The sequence below is a fragment of the Pituophis catenifer genome, unplaced genomic scaffold, assembly GCF_029215685.1.
Source record: "Pituophis catenifer annectens isolate HBS135680 unplaced genomic scaffold, rPitCat1.0.hap2 SCAF_1, whole genome shotgun sequence".
Classification (NCBI taxonomy): domain Eukaryota; kingdom Metazoa; phylum Chordata; class Lepidosauria; order Squamata; family Colubridae; genus Pituophis; species Pituophis catenifer.
The window spans coordinates 145,328,450-145,349,123 of record NW_027256881.1 but is presented as its reverse complement, the minus strand read 5'-3'; the positions used below and the strand labels follow the sequence as shown (position 1 = coordinate 145,349,123).

Genomic DNA, 20,674 nt, shown 5'->3' with positions numbered 1-20,674 from the left:
TTGGAGGGCCAGACGTATCGCCTGAAGTTCCAGGAGGTTGATGCTGGAGTTTGCCTCCTCGGTGGACCAGCAGCCCTGAGCCACAAGAGCATCCAAGTGCGCCCCCCCAGCCGTAAAGGCTGGCGTCCGTCATGATTATCACCTTTTGGGTGTCCACGAAAGTGCATCCCTTGTCCAGTGCCGGTGACAGCCACCAGTGTAGGGACCAGCGTGCCGATGGCGATAGTCTGACTTTCCGTAGGGAAGTGGAGTTGCGCGTGCGCTGGTGGGATAGCAGAAACCATTGGAGTCTGCGCGCATGAAGCCAAGCCAAAGGGACTATGTTGATACAAGAGGCGAGCTTCCCCAGAAGCTTTGACAGGGTGAGGATAGTTACCGTTGGTTCCCGTAGGAGATGACGTACAAGTAGTCTGATATCGGTGTGTCTCTCCGAAGAGAGGAATACTTGGCCTAGTCGGGTGTCGATAATTGCTCCCAGATGCGTGAGGCGTGTCTGGGGAACTAGTTGGCTCTTGGGCAGGTTTATTAAGAACCCATGGTCCTGGAGGATCTGAAGGGTGAGCCGTAAGTCGGTGTGAGCCTGAGTGAGGGACGGGGCCTGGACTAGAATATCGCCAAGGTAGGCTTGAAGCCTTACTGGAACCAACCTCAGGTGGGCTATTAGGGCCGCAAGGATCTTGAAGCTGCGCGGGACCGATGCCAGCCCGAATGGCAAGGCACGGTATTGAAGGTGGTGCCCCACGTAGCTGAATCTGAGGCAGCACCGGTGGGCCGGCGCTATGGGTATGTGCAAGTAGGCCTCGGAGAGGTCTATGGACTCTAAAAAGTCTCTGGGCCGCATGCTCTCCAAGATAGATCTGAGTGTGCTCATCTTGAACTTCCTGTAAACCAGGTGGGAGTTGAGAGACTTTAGGTCCAGGATCGCTCTCCAGCCCCCAGAGCGCTTTGCTACCACGAAGAGGATCGAGTAGAACCCGTTTCCATTGGGCGGGAGGAACCTCCTCTACCGCATTGATATCCAATAGATGGCGAATTGCCAGTTCCATGAGGTTGCGTTTGTGGGGGGAGTTGGAAACAGGGCATGATACAAAGTGGTTTGGAGGGCTGGAGAGGAGCTCCAGAGGGAGGGCAAATTGTATGGTGTGAAGGACCCACTGGTCCATGGTGATGCGAGCCCACCTGTCCAGGAAGAGGCTCAGTCTGTCCCCGATGGGAGCGTTGTGGCGAGAGTCATTTCTGCCGGCGGCTCTGGTGGCCGCCAGTCCTGCGGGAGCCACGTTTTGGGGGCCCATAACTCCGAGGTCTGTCTCGAAAGGAACCCCTATCTTGGGGACGAAAGGAGCCCTGCGAATAGGGGCGCTGAGAGAATATCTGGAATTTTGTCTCCGGTAATAGGGGGTAGCTCAACGGTCCGCCCGTCTAGTGGCGGAAGGGAGGACCTTCTTCCTGTCCTTGTCCTCGACTAGCAGGGGTTCGAGGGAGTCGCCAAAGAAATTAGTCCCCGCCATTTGGTCTTAATGTCAGCTGGCCACTGTTGTAGCCATAAAAGGCGTCGTGATGTGACAGAAGATGCCTTCGCTCAGGATGCGTATTTGGCCGCGTTGAGTGTGGCATCCGAGGCGACCTGAGTCCTGGTGGACTCTAACGTCTTGGGGGGACAGGCAAGATTGAAATTGCTGTAGCCATAAAAGAGAGGAACGGGAGAAGAAGGAGGCTGCAGTAGCAGCCTGGATCGCCAGGCGGAGGCTTGGTGATTTTTCTTAAAGGACAGGTCAAACTTCCTGTCCTCAGGCTTAAGGCCCTCTGATGTATCCCCTGCGAGATAAGGGGAAGGGGACGAGAGAGCTGCCACTGGGCTGTCCACTGAGGGTACCTGTAAGACATTGGCGAGTGCTGGTTCCATATTATAGTTGCGGCGATTGGAGCCACTGGGGGTAGGCAGCGAAGCAGGGTTGACCCATTGCTTGCGAACCACGTCGAGAAACAACTTGGGTGCGGGGGACAAACAGCTGCTCCATCACAGGTTCCGAGAATATGCCCTGGCTGGCCGTAGATGGTGCACATGTTGCAGGATCTGGAACTGAGTTGATAAGGCCAGAGGTGACCTTGGCCTTATGCAGTAGGGACTTGAAAAGTCCCTGTGGAAACAGACCGGTGAAGGCTGGAACGTCCAGCGTGGCACTTTCGTCATCTGAAAGGTCAGTGTCTCTGCACGGTTCGTCCTCCGGACACATGTCTGCGCTACCTCTGGAACGTGATGGAGAGCGTTCAGGGGACCTCTCAGGAGTCCCGGTAAGGCTGGCTGAAGGTGATACACGAGAGCGCCGCGAGTGGAAACTTTCCGATGTAACAGAAGCCGAGCGCTGCGCCGTAAGACCAGCAGTGATGCCTTGGGAAATGGCTCTAGCAATTAGTTGTTGGACCGTGTCAGGAAGATGTTCCAGGTCCATAGAGTCGGAATGTTGAGGTGGAGGAGGTGGGGGCGGTGGAGGTGGGGCGGGATCTTGGGCCGCCCCTGGGCAGGCGAACGGGTCAGCATTGGCCTGGGTGGTAGAGGGCGGTGACTGGGGTCCTTGGTGGCATTCAGGTTCCTCTGGTGAGAGCGTCCCAGAGAGGTTGAGCTTGTCCTCTGCCTGTTCAGCCGGCTCAGCTGGGCTTCCTTGGGCATCGCGCTCCTTTTCCCCCTGTAAAATTTGGCGCTCCCCTTGTGATGGATGGGAGACCTTCTTGCTGGAGGTAGACTTGGATGAGGCCTTGCGGCCAGCCTCCCCTGAGTGTTCTGCCATTGCAAGTATGAGAGGGTGGCTTTCCAGCAACTTGGAGTGGGCCAACACCTGGGGCGCTTCCTAGGAGCGAAGGGGAGAGAGCAGACGGAATTGTCACTGAAGGGCAAGATGTCAAAATGGTCGCTCCACATTGGCAATTAACCGCGGTGTTCAAAATGGCCGCCGCTGATGAAAGGCCCTTCAAATGGCCGCCCTACGCGGTGACAGGCAACTGTGATGTTTAAAATGGCCACCGCAGATAAAAGCGCCTCCTAAAATGGCTGTCCCATGCGGTGGCTCTCAACTGCGGTAGATAAAATGGCCGCCGCTGCTGTGATAGCCTCCGGGAGCCGTTAGATCGGGCAAATGAGCTCTCCGTACCTGATCCGGAGAGCTGCTGGCGGCGGCGATGATCGCGGCCGAGGCTGAAGGGGCGATAGTGCGAAGGGCGCTAGTCAGCTGTGAGGCGGTGATCCAGAGGGCTGCTGGCGGCGGCGGTGACAATCGCGGCCTAGATTGAAGGGGCAATAGCGCAAGGAGCGCTAGTCAGCTGTGAGGCGGTAATTGCTGCGGCAGTGCGGCGGCGGCATTTTCAGCCTGACTGAAGTAGCCAGCTCGCACAGCGCAGAAATCGGAAAATACGAATAAATTGCTGCTGAGAAGAGTGAGTGAGGAGAGAGAAGACTCAGGCACGTCTGATCAGATACCACTGAGTCGAATAAACTGGGGACAAGGGAGGCATGAGGAGGTGTGGCCAAAACAATTTGACTCAGTGATTGGTCAGACCATCTGGATCATCCCATTCCTGACCCACTCCGCAGCCTTCTGGGAGAACAGAGCACTCTACAGGATAAAAAAAAGTAGAGATGGGAGAGGAAGAGAGTTTGTTTGCTCTTCTATGCATCAAAAGCAATGCAATCACATTGGCAACTGGGGATGAGAGTTGCAGACACACAATGCAAACAGCTTAGAGCAGGGGTGTCAAACTTACGTTGTCACGGCAGCATCATGTGACTTTTTTCCCCTTCACTAAACCGGGTGTGGGTGTGGCCAGTGCATGACACATCTGGCCCGCGGGCCGTGAATTTGACAGCCCTGGCTTAGAGTATTCTCTTGAACTCTCTTCCCCTCTTATTTCTCCACTGTACAGGGGTAGGGGAGAGATGAGAAAAATCAAGCGATTTCTGTAGGCAATCTATTTTTTGCTTGACCTTTATAAAGATTTAGAATGGCAAATCAAAATACATGTCCTTTTGTTTGCAAGATTTAATGGCATATTCTATTTACCGTCTCTATTTGTTTCCCAGTCAGGATTTTCTTCTTCACTTTCTGGAGTCCTTTCTTTAGTAATTTTAATATCTTCCTTTCCCCTGTGCCTCCCTCTTGTAGACTCTTTCTACAGAAGAAAACATTAAAAAGTTACTTAGCGTTTTTCAAAGCAGAACATGAAATCTATTTTAATGTTACTTTTAACTGTTGTGGTGTAAGTTCACAGCTGACTTCATAACTTTTAACTTTCAAAAACTGTATGGTGAAATATCGAAATTGATAAAATGTTGATATATTTAATAATATATATTAAGAAACCTACTCAGAGAAGATTATAACTCTAGATCAAATGCTAAACTGTGGTTTAGAATTCCAGACGTTAAGCAGAAGCAAACCCTTGGCTTTAAAGTCCTTGGATATCAATATGAAACTGAAGGCTAATACTGATTATGCTTTGGACAAAGCTCTTAGCTCATGGGTAATTTCAGAAAATTTCCTATACTCAGATGTCCAACTGTTAGTTGCTACTTCATTCCCTTCATGTAAGTTTAAAACCTGGACATTGCAGGTAATCCAAATTCCTTATAATGTGTGAAGTAGAAGTTGTAACAAACAAAGAAATCACAATTTGGAAGCCAGTTTTTAAGGTGGCTTTAGGACTGTTTTGTAATGTTTTGCTCCCATTGCACATTATAGGAAGCAGCAATTAAGGGAAATACAAGACAGCAGCAATGGGGCAGCCTAGACATGCAAAGGACCTCATTATCTCTTAAAATTAAATTCTGCAAAGTAGGCCTGTATTTTACTGATGGTACATTCTGTTCACAAATCAAAAATTGGAATTATGGGCCTGGTGGCTCAGCAGACTAAAAGCATTGTGATTAACACCAGCTGTCTGCAATTACTGTACATTCGAATCTCACCAGGCTCAAGGTTGACTCAGCCTTCCATCCTTTCTAAGGTAGGTAAAATGAGGACCCAGTTTGTGGGGGCAATAAGCTGACTTTGTATAAATATACAAAAGTATGAAGGCTATTGCTTAACGCATTGTAAGCCGCCCTGAGTCTCCAGAGAAGGGCGGCATATAAATCAAATTATATATATATATATATATACACATATGTCTATGTAAGTTTTCACGGGTATATATGTGTGTATAGTTAATATTAACTATATACACACACACACATATATATATATATATTTGAATGCTACATTTTGTAACCCATGAATTTCTATATAATTTAAAACAGAAGTTTAAGGAGAAGGATAAACCAAATGGGAAAGTATTCAAAACCCAAAAATTCATCATCGCATGTTCTTTTAAACTAAGAAATGCTTTAATATATTTCTAAAATAATTTTTGTTCTGATTGATTGATGTCAATATTTAGCGACCACATGGATAGATTTTCTCTAAGATGATCAATCCCCAACCTGGTTCTGCAAATCTTCCAATAGTAGCTTTTGATTTACGGGCTTCTAATATTTAAATGTATAAAATGTGCACAAAATATATATTTTAAAGCAACTATATAATGCTCTTTCCCAATGCTGTTACCTTCTGTTGATGGTTCTAACAAACTTCCCTAACATCTCTACAGTTGCATGAAAAGTAATCTCTGGTCAAATGATATATTTCACTGAATCTCTTTGCGAAAAGAAGCTAACATCTCAATATGGTAAGGAAGTTTAACTTTGTAAACAACGTAATTCAGAAAAACTAATGCATACATATATATGAAGTTATTTACAAATTCAATTATTAAAAAAGTGAGTATGGCAGGTGACAAGGTTTGGAAACCCTTCCAGTTGATACAGTAATACTTTTTTAAAAATGTACTTGTTAGTAAGGCTCTTAACTGATTCTTTAGACCTACAATTAGCCAGGTAAACACAATTCCACAGATGAATAAATACTGAACCTTCTATCCTCTCTGATTGTGATAATTCTTCTGTCTATTTTCAACAACTATGGGCATATTTAAGCAGCTGTCTGAGCATTTGAAAACAAAGACAATTCATCCTTATCAAGTATAGGAGGGCTGTAACAATATCTGAACATTTCTAGCTAGTAAGTTTAACAATGAGCAATATATTTAAGAAATGGAAATTACATGAAACTGTTGAGATTATGGCAAGATCTGTAAAAATTCGGCTGGAAAACTGGTCAAATCTTTAAAACAAAACTCACAGACCATTGCTACTGACATGTTGAAAAGCTAAAAACAAAACACTGGAATACTCATCTACAGGCCCATAGTGCAACACTGTTTATACAATGATGAGCAAGAGAAAATTATCAGAAAAAAGTACTCTGATCTCATCACAAAAATATTAAAGTAAGCCTTGATAAACCTAAAATGTTTTTGAAATTAAGTGCTTTGGACTGAAAAACCAAATATTTAACTGTTTGCCCACAACTAAAAGATATATTTGGAGCGGAAAAAAACAAAGCATTTGAAAAAAAAAACATTTAGCTATTATGCATAGAGGTGGCTCTATTATGATTTGAGGTTGTGCAGGAGCCAGTGCCACAATATATTGTCCACATAGAATGGCTCCAACTTTGTATCAACATAACCTAGAAGCTAATGCCTCACAGTTGGTAAAGAATTTGAAGCTGAAGATATTTCAGGAAGACAATCAAACATACCTTCCAACCCACCATGACATACAAGCCAATCAGAGTTGCCCATCCGCAAGATGGGTGGCATACATGCATAAATACTGCCTTGCTTAACAACAGAAAATTCTGGTCCCAATTGTGGTCTTAAATACAGCATAAGTGTTCAAGAAGATGATAAATTATAAGAAATTATAATTAAACAAGAAACTTTAGTTAATTTCTTACAGTGTGTAGATAATTCTTTCATTGAACACATTATGGAAACTACTATTCTGTTATATCTGAAAGGAATTTTTAAAAATCCTATTATTCAGTTTTAAGCAAAAATCCTATTATTCAATCTCTCAATCATTAACACACAATTAACAAGATATGAAATGTTTTATATTTTCATTTACTTTGTAAGTAAGGCGGTGTTATGACACCAATAATTACATTAACAAGTTAAACATATATTTAAATAATATAATACAAAGTGTATCTCCTCAAATACAGATTCTTAATGACAATTTCCCCAGATGAATGAACCAGTTTTCCTAGCCAAAATAATAAGACTTCCACATTTGATTTAATTTAGAACTTTCTAACAAATAATGCAATCTAACATTGGTGATTATTCCAACTTCCTACAATGATTTAAAAATATAAGATGTTATTTTATAATTTATTTATTTATTAAATTTATATGCTGCCCATGACTCCGCCACATGACGCTGAAAACTATAGAGGCATATATATATATGAAAAAAAAAATGAAACTCAGGCATAGACACTTGACCTGAGTAAAACATATTTCAAAAGACTTCGAAATTGAAGTGACCATAAATATGAGCCCCACATGGGCAAATTAAAACTATTCAGTCATTCAACAAGTTAGGTATTTACAGTGAGATTCTTTTCTTTGCATAACAACTCCTAACAACATATGTAGCCATAAAGCTTGCTCATTACGTAGGTCATATTGGTCGTAAAAGGGCCAATTTTATAACTTTTTTTTTGCAGTTGGTGTTAAGCAATTGTCATGGTCATTAAACAAAATCAATGGTTTATTATGGATACAAATTTGTAAAAAAAGGTGCAAGTAACTAGTTGTTTTTGGTAAAATTATTATTAAACTGACTGTAGGAAGCTGCATGCTGCCATAAATGCAGCCATGTGGCCAAGTGCCCAAAGTTTGGCCACACGACCATGGAGAAAGTCTGACCATCATTAACTCTGAATCTAGGTCATAGGTACTATGCTTTGGGTTGGTTGTAACTTTGACTGTTCGCTAAGGGACCAGTCATAAGTGAGGACTAATTGTATACAAAGAAAGGAGAGAGGGTTGGCTTGAAAAATACACATCTAAAGCTTATTTCAGCATCCAGAAATGCAAAAGAGATGATGTAACTTAGTTTGATAAGGAAATATCTGTAAAAAAACAATTAAGCTCAGAGAGCACCAAGGACTCTACACTTCCCCAATTTGGCAGTTTTCCAGATACTGAATAGGAAATTTGGGGATCTGTGCCCATATCACTATGGTTCACTTATTACATTTGAATAACTGGTGCTAAAAATCAACACTGGTAGGGTCGCATGAAAACCTGACAGCATTCTGAACAAAAGTTTGCAAATTCCTTCATGTCTTTGCACCCCACTGCTTCCTGAGAAACTGCTCTTGATAGTTTTTGTGAAAAGTGTACTACTTTTCACAAAAATTATCTAGAGCAGTTTCTCAGGAATACAGGATACAGGAACTATGCGGAATTGATGAAAATCACACCATCCATTAGATCAACAGTGATTCCCTCTATAAATCTAAGAAGCTCATTGAGACACAAACCTGGATCCAACCTATTATGCCCAGTTATATTTTACAGGACACACCTCTCTGCTTCTTATACTATTGTAGAAATCCTGGAGACATATGCATCCTACCCTAACAGGAGAAGGCTGTTCTTCTGTATTGTGTTTCTGGGATTCACTTTCAATGTCTTGCCGCTTATTCTTCATTCTTTCCCGAAGGTCCCCTGTAGGCCTTTCTGGTGACCTGTATAATGAAGACAGAAAATGCTTCTATAGAATTTATTATTTAAGAAAGATATCTTAGTTATAGGTTTTAAGTCCCGCAGTTCTGTAGTTCAGTTTCATTTCCCAGCCTTTCTAATTTCTTGTTTATTTAACACAGTTCCTGTCATGTTAATGCATAACAAATCACAACTGATCTTGCCCGAGGTAGAGGGAATTTATCTGATCATTTTAATAAAGCTAAACTACTGTTAACAATGGTAGAGAAAATGCAAACACACTGAAAAAAAATCATTGGGCATATTCTCAAAGACTGTAATTCATGTCCTCAAAGAAAAGAAAAAGTTACACAAATAGACATTTTATGATATCCCACAATAGCTATTTAACCATATCGGATAAAACTGTGGACTGAACAAACACATAAGAGTTATTAAACCTTAACGTGAACCTGTATTTCAATCCTTTAATCCTTTTAGTTGAATCATTTTCATTAATTTTCCATTCAGAAAATTTTCCAATAAATATTAAAGATTTTCCCTTCTAACCAATGACCAACACAAAATGCATAAACAAGGATATTATTAATTGGACCATGACAGACTTTACTAAGATTTAGAGCTGGAGCTAGTCAAAGACTAACCTAATTTAATCATTAAACTAATCAAACTAACAAAGCCAGTTGATTGATCATCTCCAACAGCATCCAATTCCTATCCAGGCTTCACTTCTTTTTTGGCTATTCTCAAAAATGGTTGGGGGCATGATAAATATAAATCAATGATTTAAATAAATCAAAAATAATCTGAACTGTTTACATTTATCATTAAAAAGTAATTCTGAATGTCTTTCTTATTTTGGTACAAATATCACCAAGGTAGTATGCTTGTTAAATTAAAGTCTATGGAAACAATCTGAACATTTTAAAATATTAAAAAATGTAAATTAAATTAATTTAAAAATAAAAAAATTGTTCTGACACCTTCTAGAAAGCTTATAGAATGAGAACTGATCTTAATTCTGAAGAAGAGTTTCCCACTGATGAAAATGGTACATAAAATTTTCTCATATGCCCTGAAGGTGAGGCTTCTGTGTCTGTTAACAAATTTTAACATCTGGAAAAAGTCAAAATAAAATAGGCTCAAATATTTAAATTGCTTAAAAGTTGAGATTAACTTCCTGAGTTAAACCCAGAAAAATATTAGCAACTGGTGCCACATTTTTAAATATTGCAGTGATAAGGTCACCGTAATGGCAATGATTAAACTACAGAGAATTTGAAAATTGCAGTGATCAAAACATGAAATAGCAGGAGGGATAAATATACTGAATGACGAATACATTCACATTCATATGTCACTGCATTAATACTATGTGCTGATTTATTTAAACATGGTATTTATTTTATTTTAGCCTGATAAAATTGGGTCTGTCTAGTTTGTCAACTCTTGCATCTTAAAAATCTCAGCTTTGAATTTCTATTTCTTTGACAAGTTATAGATGTGAAGAAGCTGACCAGATAGGACTCTTGTAACTCTGTGCCTATGTGGAGCTGCCTGGGAGAAGAAAGACACAGCAGTTAGTTAAGACAGCAACAACACAGCAAAGGATGGTGAGAGGCAAAACAATAGTGGAGTAGTGTTCTGAATGCCACTGTTATCTATTATAGGTAGCAAGCATGACACAGGTAGCAAGTATTACTCTCATTGCAGTAACTTTTCTTCATGTGACAATATATGTGCTCTATCTGGGGCTATCCTTAAGTATATCCAGAAGCTACAACTGGTATTTATTTGTTTGTTTGTTTGTTTGTTCAACTTGTATGCCGCCTTTCTCCGAAAACTCAAGGCGGCTTACAATGCATTTAAAAACCATATATAAAACATTAAAAGTTAAACCATTAAAAACAATTAAAATCCATTCACACCATTCATGGCCGGATCTCGCCAGATCGCAACAGCGAGATCAACGGCCCCAGGCCTGCCGGAAGAGCCAGGTCTTCACCGCTTTTCGGAAGGCCAATAGGGTGGGGATGGTCCGGATCTCAGGAGGTAACTGATTCCAGAGAGCTGGGCAGCCACAGAGAAGGCCCTCCCCCACGGGCCCGCCAGCCGGCATTGTTTAGCTGACGGGACCCTGAGGAGACCAACTCTGTGGGATCTTACCAATCGCTGGGAGCTATGCGGTAGAAGGCGGTCTCGAAGATACCCTGGCCCTGGTATACCCTGGTACAGAATGCAGGATAACCCCTTCGGTGGTACATGTGACACTGCTATTATATGAGCTGCACCAGCTGCCAGTTTGCTTCTGGATTCAATTCAAGGTGTGGGTTATCACCTTCAAAGCCCTTTATGGCATGGGCCCAGGCTATCTGGGGGACCACCTCACCTCGATGGAACCTGCCCCTCTTGTTCCAGCAGAAAGGGCTTTCTTCGGATTCCAGCGGCTAAAGTATTTTGGCTGGCGGGGTCCAGAAGAGTCTTTTCTGCTGGGGGGCCCCACCCTCTGGAATATTCTCCCGTTGAGATGAAGTTTGCCCCCTCACTTCTAATCTTCTACAAGAACATAAAAACTTAGCTCTGTTGCTTGGCCTGGGGCCCAGCAAGGGTCTGCTATGTTTGGGGCGGCTGACCAAGTAGAGAAGATCCCCACCGCCAAGCCACCCATCATCTCAATTCCCCCCCCCCAATTTTAATTGTTTTGGGTACTTTTTATTACACTGTAAATCATCCAGAGTCGCTGTATCAGTTAGATGGGTGGCATACAAATTTAATAAATAAATATATTCTATCACTGGTTCACATCTAACATTAGTTAGAGGGAATCTTGATCACATATGACTATTTCCTAATTTTTGCATTCACTACATATCAATTTTCTGCACAACAGACTACTCCATCTAAGAAAACAATGCAATTACAAGATTTCGGGGTTGCCAAAATCCTGGTAAGTTATCTACTAGGAGCTCTTTTCTGCCAGCACAAAGATCCTGGCATTTATTTCTAACAATCAAAGGAGCTGCCTTCAATTGCACACAATACTTTGCAAGAGAAAATATGTAAGCTCTCTAAAGAAGGTATGTAACAATTAGAATTAAGACACAGATTAGAAACAGATAGATTACAGATTTGTTACTAATTTCAACAAGAATGATTTTTTTCCATATATATGAAATTACAGAAATTACTATCTATAAGTAATACAGAGAAGTAGTTTTATGTTTAAGTACCTAATATTTACAAATAATCAGTTGCATTGAAGAAAACCTGGCTTGGGGGATGCCTACAGTAAATAATCATCTCAATAACCTCGAGCAATAAGTATCTTTCTTTTTCTACATCTTCAAATCAGAAGAAGACTGTCAAGTTCAAATCTGAGGGAAAACTTGATGTCACTTCATTCTACGTTAACTACTGAAAACTCAGTATATATCTTGTTTGAAACACATACACACATATATAGCTACGCAACAAAGACAGATGAAATTTAATCCATATCCCAAAATCACAAAGCATCTGCAACTCACATTCATTTTTTCCTATAATGCTTGAATAACTGAGCTTAACTAAACTGTAATAAAAATTAACATTCAAAAATATGGATGTTTTCCACAGGTAGAAAGAGAATGCAATGTACACCATATCTATTTTGCCTGAAAGAGATATTGGCAATCTAAAGACTTCAAATATTAAACAAATAACAGGCAGTCCCTGGGTTAGGAATATCTGCCTTAAGAACCACCACTACATACGAACAGCTATCTATAATTAAAAATGGTGGATAGTGTTATCCTTCCTCAAGCCAACAAACTGCTGAAACCACACAATGCTTTCAGACAGCTGTGCGTTTTTACGATACAGCCTGTTTTCAGCAGATCCTGAAAGCACTGCATGGCATTAGCAGTTTGTTGGCTTGGGGAAGGGAAACACTGTCCACCATTTTTCGTAATAGGCAGTTACAACTCACATACAACTTCCAGTTTAAGACAGAATTAGGAACAGAACTTGCGCTTTACTCAGGGACTGCCTATAGAAATACTTTCAAGGAATGTTCACTCTTATTTATCACTCAGTGGCACATCCTAGTTTGCTACCATCCTCATTTTGTTCTTGTATGATATTTAAAGTATTTGCTCCTAGTTTTAAAAATATACCAGAACTTTTTTTCCAACAACAAAAAGTATAGTTAGTTGCAGTTGTCTATTGTGAAGATTTAAGTCAATGGAAGCTAATGTGTAATTTACAAATTCTCCATATTGTTGTAGGAAAGACAGTATTCCCACCTTACTCTTCCATTAAAGGATGAATTATTAGGAAAATGCACATTTTTTTTGAATATGAGATATAAATGCTTATTATTTTGACATTCAGATTTAGCTCAACTTAAAACCCCGAGGTACAGTAAGACAAATATTAAAATGGATGAGGGCAAGGACTTAAATGAAGCAGAAAATCCAAGATGGTTAGAAGTTTAAAAATGAATGTAAACATTCACTATCTCCAGATGTTTAAAGAAGATATAACTTTAGAAAAATTAAATAATGGTGCTATTTAATGCTATTATTTAAGATAAAGATTCTCTTTATAATTTATGAAATTAAATTAATGTTGTTAAATATTAAAATGGATTCCCATGAATTTGCTAATTTTATCCTCTCAATAGTAAGTGAACAAGCAATTATCTTGTTAACAAGATAAGCAATTATCCTGTGGGAAAGAGCTGCTAAAGGGGAAAGTGAGATAATGTTGATAAGGACTGAAAATAACTGGAAACATTTGATATTGAAGTAGGAGAACTAGGCTATTCTAAACACAAAATACTTCTCAAAACAGATAGGACAGGTATTTTAAATTTAAAACATTTCCAATTTTTGCACACAGCTAGTCAAGACAACTCCCCTATCATCCTATTATTTTTCAGAATAATTATTTCCCCATAACAGCCAAAGGAACACAATTAGTTTGGTCAAGCTCATTGGGAAAGGAGGCAGAAAAGGGAAAAAGGTTTTAATATTCCTCTACAGGTTCATTACACTTTTCACAGCCTATCAAACAAGTATATTGGCAGTGTGTGCAGAGCACCATCTCTGCCTCTTTGAATGAAAATACCATATTTTTCGGAGTATAAGACGCACCTTTTTACCCCCCAAAAGGGGGTGAAAATTTAGGTGCGTCTTATACACCGAATGTAGCCCTGCCCACACACTGGCCTTCATCCTTTGGCCTGTGCCTCGCAGCAGTTACCTTCTTGCAAGCAAACAGCAAGAAAAAACAGCCCCTTTCAGCTTCAGCATAGATTAATTAGCACAAGTTGATTAGATCGGCCTCCCGACTCTCAGCTGATTTGCTCTCAGCTGTTTTGCGCAGGGCTCTCCTGCTTGTTGCAAAAAGTGCTGGAGCAGATTTTTTTTCCCCTAGCTATGCTGAAAAAACGAAACTGAAAGTAAAGAAGGCTCTTTGCTGCAAGGTGACAAAATGAGGCAGAGAGAGATTTCTTTTTCTTTTTCCTCACCAAAAAAGGTAGGTGCAAACAATGGGAAATTTAAGGCAAGAGGAGAGTTCAAAATTTTAAAACACAAAAGAAAAAAAAACTCTATTTAACTAGGGAATTGTAATAATTGAGATACTATTAATTGTATATTGTATTGAAAGCAGAAATGGTTAACTTGTGGTTTGGAGGAATATATGGGGGAAATTATTTGGTTTATTATTATTGGTAAATATAATTAATTGATTTGTAAGAAATTGGATTGCATGGAAATAATTGGAATATTCATGTTCATATTAATTAATATACAAAAACATAGTTATAACTAATTGATTTATATAAAAATGTTGAATTTGTATTAAACAATTGTAATATTAAATAATTAACCAATGTGAGGATGGATATAAAAATAGATGACAATGGGAAGGGGTCTAATATAGAATAGAAGTGAAAAATTGAATTTGATTAAGATTAGAGATGAGAATGAAGAGTAAAATTGGTTTTTTTAAAAAAATAGATGAGGAATAAATATGGCAAAAAGGAAATATAGAAATTGTAAATTTAATTGAAATGACTAAACACTGTTTAAATTTGTGAACCAGCCAAACACACTGTTCAAAGAAAATACATTGTATGTTTGTATGTGTGTTTGTTTAAAAAAAAAAAAAAAAACTTTTAAAAAAAACTACCAAAAAAGGTAGGTGCGTCTTATACTCCGGTGCTTCTTACACTCCGAAAAATACAGTAGATCTGCTTTTTACACCGCAGCATTGATAGAGTTTCAGGAACAGCCTTTTTCTCACTTTTCCTACCTGTCCTGTTTTATTGATATTCCCAAATGAATTGAGTCTCCATTCCCAATAGGAACAGCGTAACAGAAAAACATTACCTGGAGTTATCCCCACACACCGGGCTATCAAATGAGTTATATTTAAAACATAAATAAAAGGAAAGTGCATATCCTTAGGAAATTGAGATACAGATAAAAACAAAAGTTAAATATAGATTTTTACTTAAGATTTAAGTTAGTTACATAGAGCTTAATACGGCCCACACACAAACAATCTATAATAATCCAATTATATAATTTCATGAATACATTTATTTTATCTTGATACTAAAGAAAGCTTCTTATTTATTCTATTCATATCTGATCCAAATGTTATGTGCCCTTGGAATGGTTTACAGACAAAAAAACAACCAACTACATGTAACAGCCAAATCAATAAAAATGTTATAAATATTAAAAACCAGCAGTATTAATAGAAAAATATTAATAAGCAATTAAGGGCTGCTAAAACAGGTCTTAGCCAAGCATTCCTGAAAATAAAGAATCATTTTCCTATCTGAATGGAGTATTATTTTATAAGAAAGTATATATAGATATATGGTTGTGTATGCATAGTGTTTGTTTCTGTCAGTACACACACGTCTGTCTATATAATATATATTAATAATATAACAAGTAATATACAGGATTATTTAATTAACAGTATTAACATTTGATTTTCCCAAATATTTTGAGAGACATGATTTCCTTCTAGATTTGATTGGATTAAATTTTTTATCATCTCTCGCTATTAACTTTATGGACAGAAGATAAAATTGGAGTCTCAATAATTGGAGGGCTATAAGAGCCCCATCTTTAGTCTACTCTCTACATTCATTTTATATCCATAAATAACAGGGTTATACAACTTTTCCTATGCTCCCAATCTATATTGTAAACAAGAGAAAGAAAACAGGACAGAAATCATACTGGGAGGAGGCTGAAGCAGTTCACAAGTCTTCTCCCGAAGATTTAATGATTTAACATTTGATGGTTTAATGATTATTTAAAGAGCTCAAGAGAGTTACATGCCTGCAGAGGGGAAAAAAATCAGAAATCCATTGATTTCAAAGTCTTGCCTTTCTCCAATCTAGAAATTGTACTTCTTCATGAAATGCATTAATTACCATACGGCAAAAAATAATATGTGTACTCAGAAGAACTGTGGATCACGAGAACTATGGATATTACAATGGGATTTATTTTAAATCATTTCTTCTTCATAGTGTTGAATTATTTCATTTACTGAACTGCTTTACTTTAAAATCAATTCACCATGATCAGTCATCAATCTAGGCTTTATAGCATAAATTCCCAAATATCACTGGATTCTTATTTCTACAATATCTATTTATCTATTTTTCCTTATGCAATAAAAAGAGATTAGTACTGAATATTTTTATTAACTATTCCACAAGCAAGTATAAAATCATAACGTATCACTTGTGATTATACACATATTATATACATAATTAAAGGTTATACATGTTTTCTTTTTTGTTGCATGTTTGAACTTTTAAAAAGCACATTTTATGTCTTTTTCTTTGACAATGTGTGCATTTTTGTCTTTATGCTTTTAGTCATTATTTTAAAAAGCAACAAAACTATAAGTAAAAACATACACAAAATCAAGCTTATTTCTTGAATGAATTTAAGTATGCAATCTCAGTAATTTTTCAGAAAAGATTGTGCAATAAATTGTGTACAATTTAGATGACAGATTAATGTCTACTCACCAACTTCAATCTCACATTCCTATTCTAAACATCTTCTGCTTCCCCCACCTGTTTCTGTTCCCATCCTGTCCAACACTTAATTGCTGGGATTCCCTCCCGCTTTCCTTGATCTCCTTCTAAGATGTTTCTGGTTTCCCAACCACTGAGGAACTATTCTAATTTAACTAACTAGAGACTTAATTGAAGAGCCTAATTTCAAGAACAATCTTTACTTGTTTTTTTTTCCAACCTATGTACTTTGCTTTTGAGGGAAAAGTGGTTATTCTCTAAGGTGTTTTTATATGTTTTTGTAAAGATACTGTATGTTTATGTAAACCTGAGATTTATCTGAGTATGTCTCCCATCTTATTGATTAGAAGCCCTACCCTCTGCCATCCTATATTTGTGGCATGTAAGGCCCATATTTTCCACTAATACGGTTTGCTGGTAGCACCATCATGCTTTCTCTGAAACTAAAGAAAGAGTCATTATCACTTTCTTTGCAATAATGAAAAACATTGGTCCATTTGACATCAATAATTTGGTATAAATAGAGTAGCTTCTAATATAGTCATAAAATGGCCATATAATGATTGTTTGCTGCTTAATACATTTTGTATTCTAAACCAATCTAAACCATAATTTATAAAACATAAATTCACAATTGTAATTCCACTTTAATATGAAAATCAGAAATGAAATGTTTGCCATTCCACATAATAATTCAAGTTCCTTCCGTTTTTCCTGCATTTCCTTTCCTGCATTTCTCAGCAACGATTGGCAGTGCATTCCAGAAATAAGCCCCTTGAATGCAATGTGACTTATTTGCAGACAATTGTTTATAGGATTACAGTCTAGTTTTTATAAACTACTTTTTCATACCTCAAAATCTGTCTTGCAATCCCTGTTCCCATGAACAAACTTAGAAAATGCATGGAAAAGTATAGGAGACAGAAAAAAATACCGTATTTTCCAGAGTATAAAACGCACCAGAGTATAAGATGCACCTTAGCTTCTGGGGAGGAAATTAAGAAAAAAGCTGATTGGGGGTGAATCGGCCTCCCGGAATACTCCCAAAACAGCTGTTCCCAGAGATGAACTTTAGCAACAGGTTTGTTGGTTGTGAGCTCTGCACCTTGCTTTTTTTTTCAGCCTCTCAAACCTCCATTTCAGAAGCCTTTTTTTCAGCCTCTCAAACAGAGGTTTCAGAGGCTTTTTTTTCAGCCTCTGAAACCTGTTTCAGAGGCTGGGCAGGACTACATTCAGACTATAAGATGCACCCAGATTTTCACACTCTTTTGGGGGGTAAAAGGGTGTGTCTTATACTCAGAAAAATACGGTAGCTTCTGTTCCATCTCACCTGATGCAAATCTGTTAGGGAAAAGAATTAATTGGATTCCAGGCTACATACATACATTTTAGCTAAACAAAACACTACATGTTGTAAATACATGTAAGACTAAAGCTCTTCATGAGGTAATAATGAAAATAAACTTCTCATGTATATCATTTTTGTTTTATACTGACAACTAGAAAAATAATTTTGTCATAAAAGTGTGAAAGCATATTTACTGATCACACTGCCAGGTGTAAATTCTTATGAAGAGAGATTGAGAAGTTAGTGTTGTCTTAATCACTTACTAGAGAGAATTTGAGCAAAACAAAACTGCAATAATTTCATTTTCACTTCTGATTATCATTGGTAAATTTATTAAAGAGAAATTAAATAATAACAAAAATATTTTGAGTTTCAGAATCAACACTCAAAAAGTGAGGGAATTGCAATATTTCCAGAATAATTATATTCTTTATAAGGCATATCATTGCATTGTATTTTTTTTAAGATGACAAGAAAACAGCTTGAAAAAGCATTTGAATGTGAAGCTGAGTTCTTCATTTACCTTCGGTAACTGCTGCTAAAGCCTTTACCTCGTGGTGAAGGGCCATGTACGAATCTACATGTGTTCCCATAGAGGCAGTTGCCAGTCTTCAACCAGTTACGGCACTGTGTCTAAGAGACAGACATTACCGGGTGAATTTCAAACTAATATTGGAATACTGCTTGTGTGAAGACTCATAGAACAAATAATTCCACATATCATTCTAACCAAACAATAATTTAGTGCCAAATCTGACAGTGCTCATTACCAGATGTTGGATAACAGAAGTCATTTCAAGGTATATTGACATGAACTAAGATCTCTTCTCACCCACAACTAAAAGATAAAGACCATGAGCAAGACATGTATCACCAAAAATGTGAAGCAGCATTCAAATGTTGGAATTTGTCCTGTTTTTAGCTAAACATTTTAGTATAGCCTTTATTGTCATTGTACATCATATATACAATGAAACTGGTTGTAAATAATTCATCCATCCACATGCTTCATTCTGCAGAATATGGGTGGATTTGGACCTAGAGAATCAGAGTTGAAAATAGATAATATCCAAATGCAGCATTCTAATTGAATAATTGAATAATCAGCTGTCAGCAGGTTAAACATGGTGCACTGCATCAAAGAAAGTTATCCTGATGGCTTCAAATATTAAAAGCAACCCCGTTACATAAAGGCTCAACATCAGCAGAAACAAGCTAACAGAATCACTTCTTCAAGAGTGGATTATTTTTCAAAATCGAGTATGTTTTAGACTATGGACACAAACATTTATTCAATCAGGAACAAGTACTGAACAAAGATGTTCCTCTTCATCTTATCCCATTTGAAACAACGTAAGAGTTCATAATATATCAGTCTAAGATAAGAAAGTCTTTATAGGTTTATAGCATTCCCATTAAACCAATAAGGTGACTTACTGTATTAGAAAGAAAAGAGAAAAGCATTCGCTGCCATAATATCTAGTTTATGAGAGTGTCACATTAAGAATGAAAAATACTTTTTGACTCACCTCTGCAGAACTTCCAGTGCTGGGTCCAAGTCTTTCAAACACACTGGGTCTTCTTGATGTGCTATCAGATATGGTCTTGGTATTTTCCACTGTGACCTTCCTTCTAATTTTTGACATTTTGTACTACTTCAACCAAAAAAAAAAGCAACACTGTAAAATTCTCAGGTTGAACTATGAACTATGAACTCATAGGGGGAAAAATTAGTTAATGCTATTAATTGTCAGAACTTTCTGTAGAAATTAATCAAGTAGCAAATACAGAATTTTATTTGAAAGGAATTATTTTAATCAATTCATTAGTGAACATTCCAAGATGAGGAATCCATCTTTATACTATCTTTCAGCTACCTTATCCATCTCTGGCTATTATCTGAAATAATATATCCATGAGGTTCTAAAATCAAATGGGGGGGGGGAGAGTGTATTCCTCTAGAAGAAAGCTTTATTTGCAGTAGAAAATAGAAGTACTAGGGAAAAACCCCCAAAATATTCTTATAAATGGTATAGAGTGTTGGATTGTAATCAATCCAATAGTTACAAACTTGAAGATAGCTCACTCAGAGGAAGGCAGCCCATGCAAACTATCGTTTTCTTTCTCCTTTTTCTTGTCTAACTCATTGTACTGTCCCCAAAATTTCTCATGACAGATAAGGAGGATAGAACAACATTAGGCACATTGTACAAGATTTCAATGATATGTACTTTATGCAGGATGAAGAAACTGTTCCAAATCTAGGAAAATGTGGAATTTCTCCAAGTTCTCTTCTTCAGTTTTGAGCAATTCCACCATTATTGAATGTCCTTCACCCTGGGTTTTTTATGAGATGCAAATAAAAAAGAGGAGAGGGAAGATAGGTGCAAGCTGCTTTCCTCTTGAGGACCTCTATTATAATACATGCTCTTTAAAACGTCAATGAATTTTTCATTTATAATATAAATCAACCTCAGCTGGAAATCAAAGCTACTGTGCTACTGAAATAAACTAAGAAATTTCTTTTAAGTTAAGTTTTAAAATATGTGATCATGCTAGCAACATTTTAGAGGATAAATACAAAGAATCACGGC

General features: G+C 38.1%; 1 protein-coding gene across 1 annotated transcript in view; it reads right to left on the bottom strand.

Moving 5' to 3' along the window:
- ZC3H13 (zinc finger CCCH-type containing 13) overlaps positions 1-20,674 on the bottom strand; it is a 51,159-nt gene that overhangs the window by 24,035 nt on the left and 6,450 nt on the right. The window contains 4 exon segments of the mRNA XM_070933027.1: positions 4,053-4,161; positions 8,531-8,693; positions 18,604-18,713; positions 19,610-19,732. Of these exon segments, the coding sequence (XP_070789128.1) occupies positions 4,053-4,161; positions 8,531-8,693; positions 18,604-18,713; positions 19,610-19,726 (499 nt within the window). The 5' untranslated portion in view covers positions 19,727-19,732.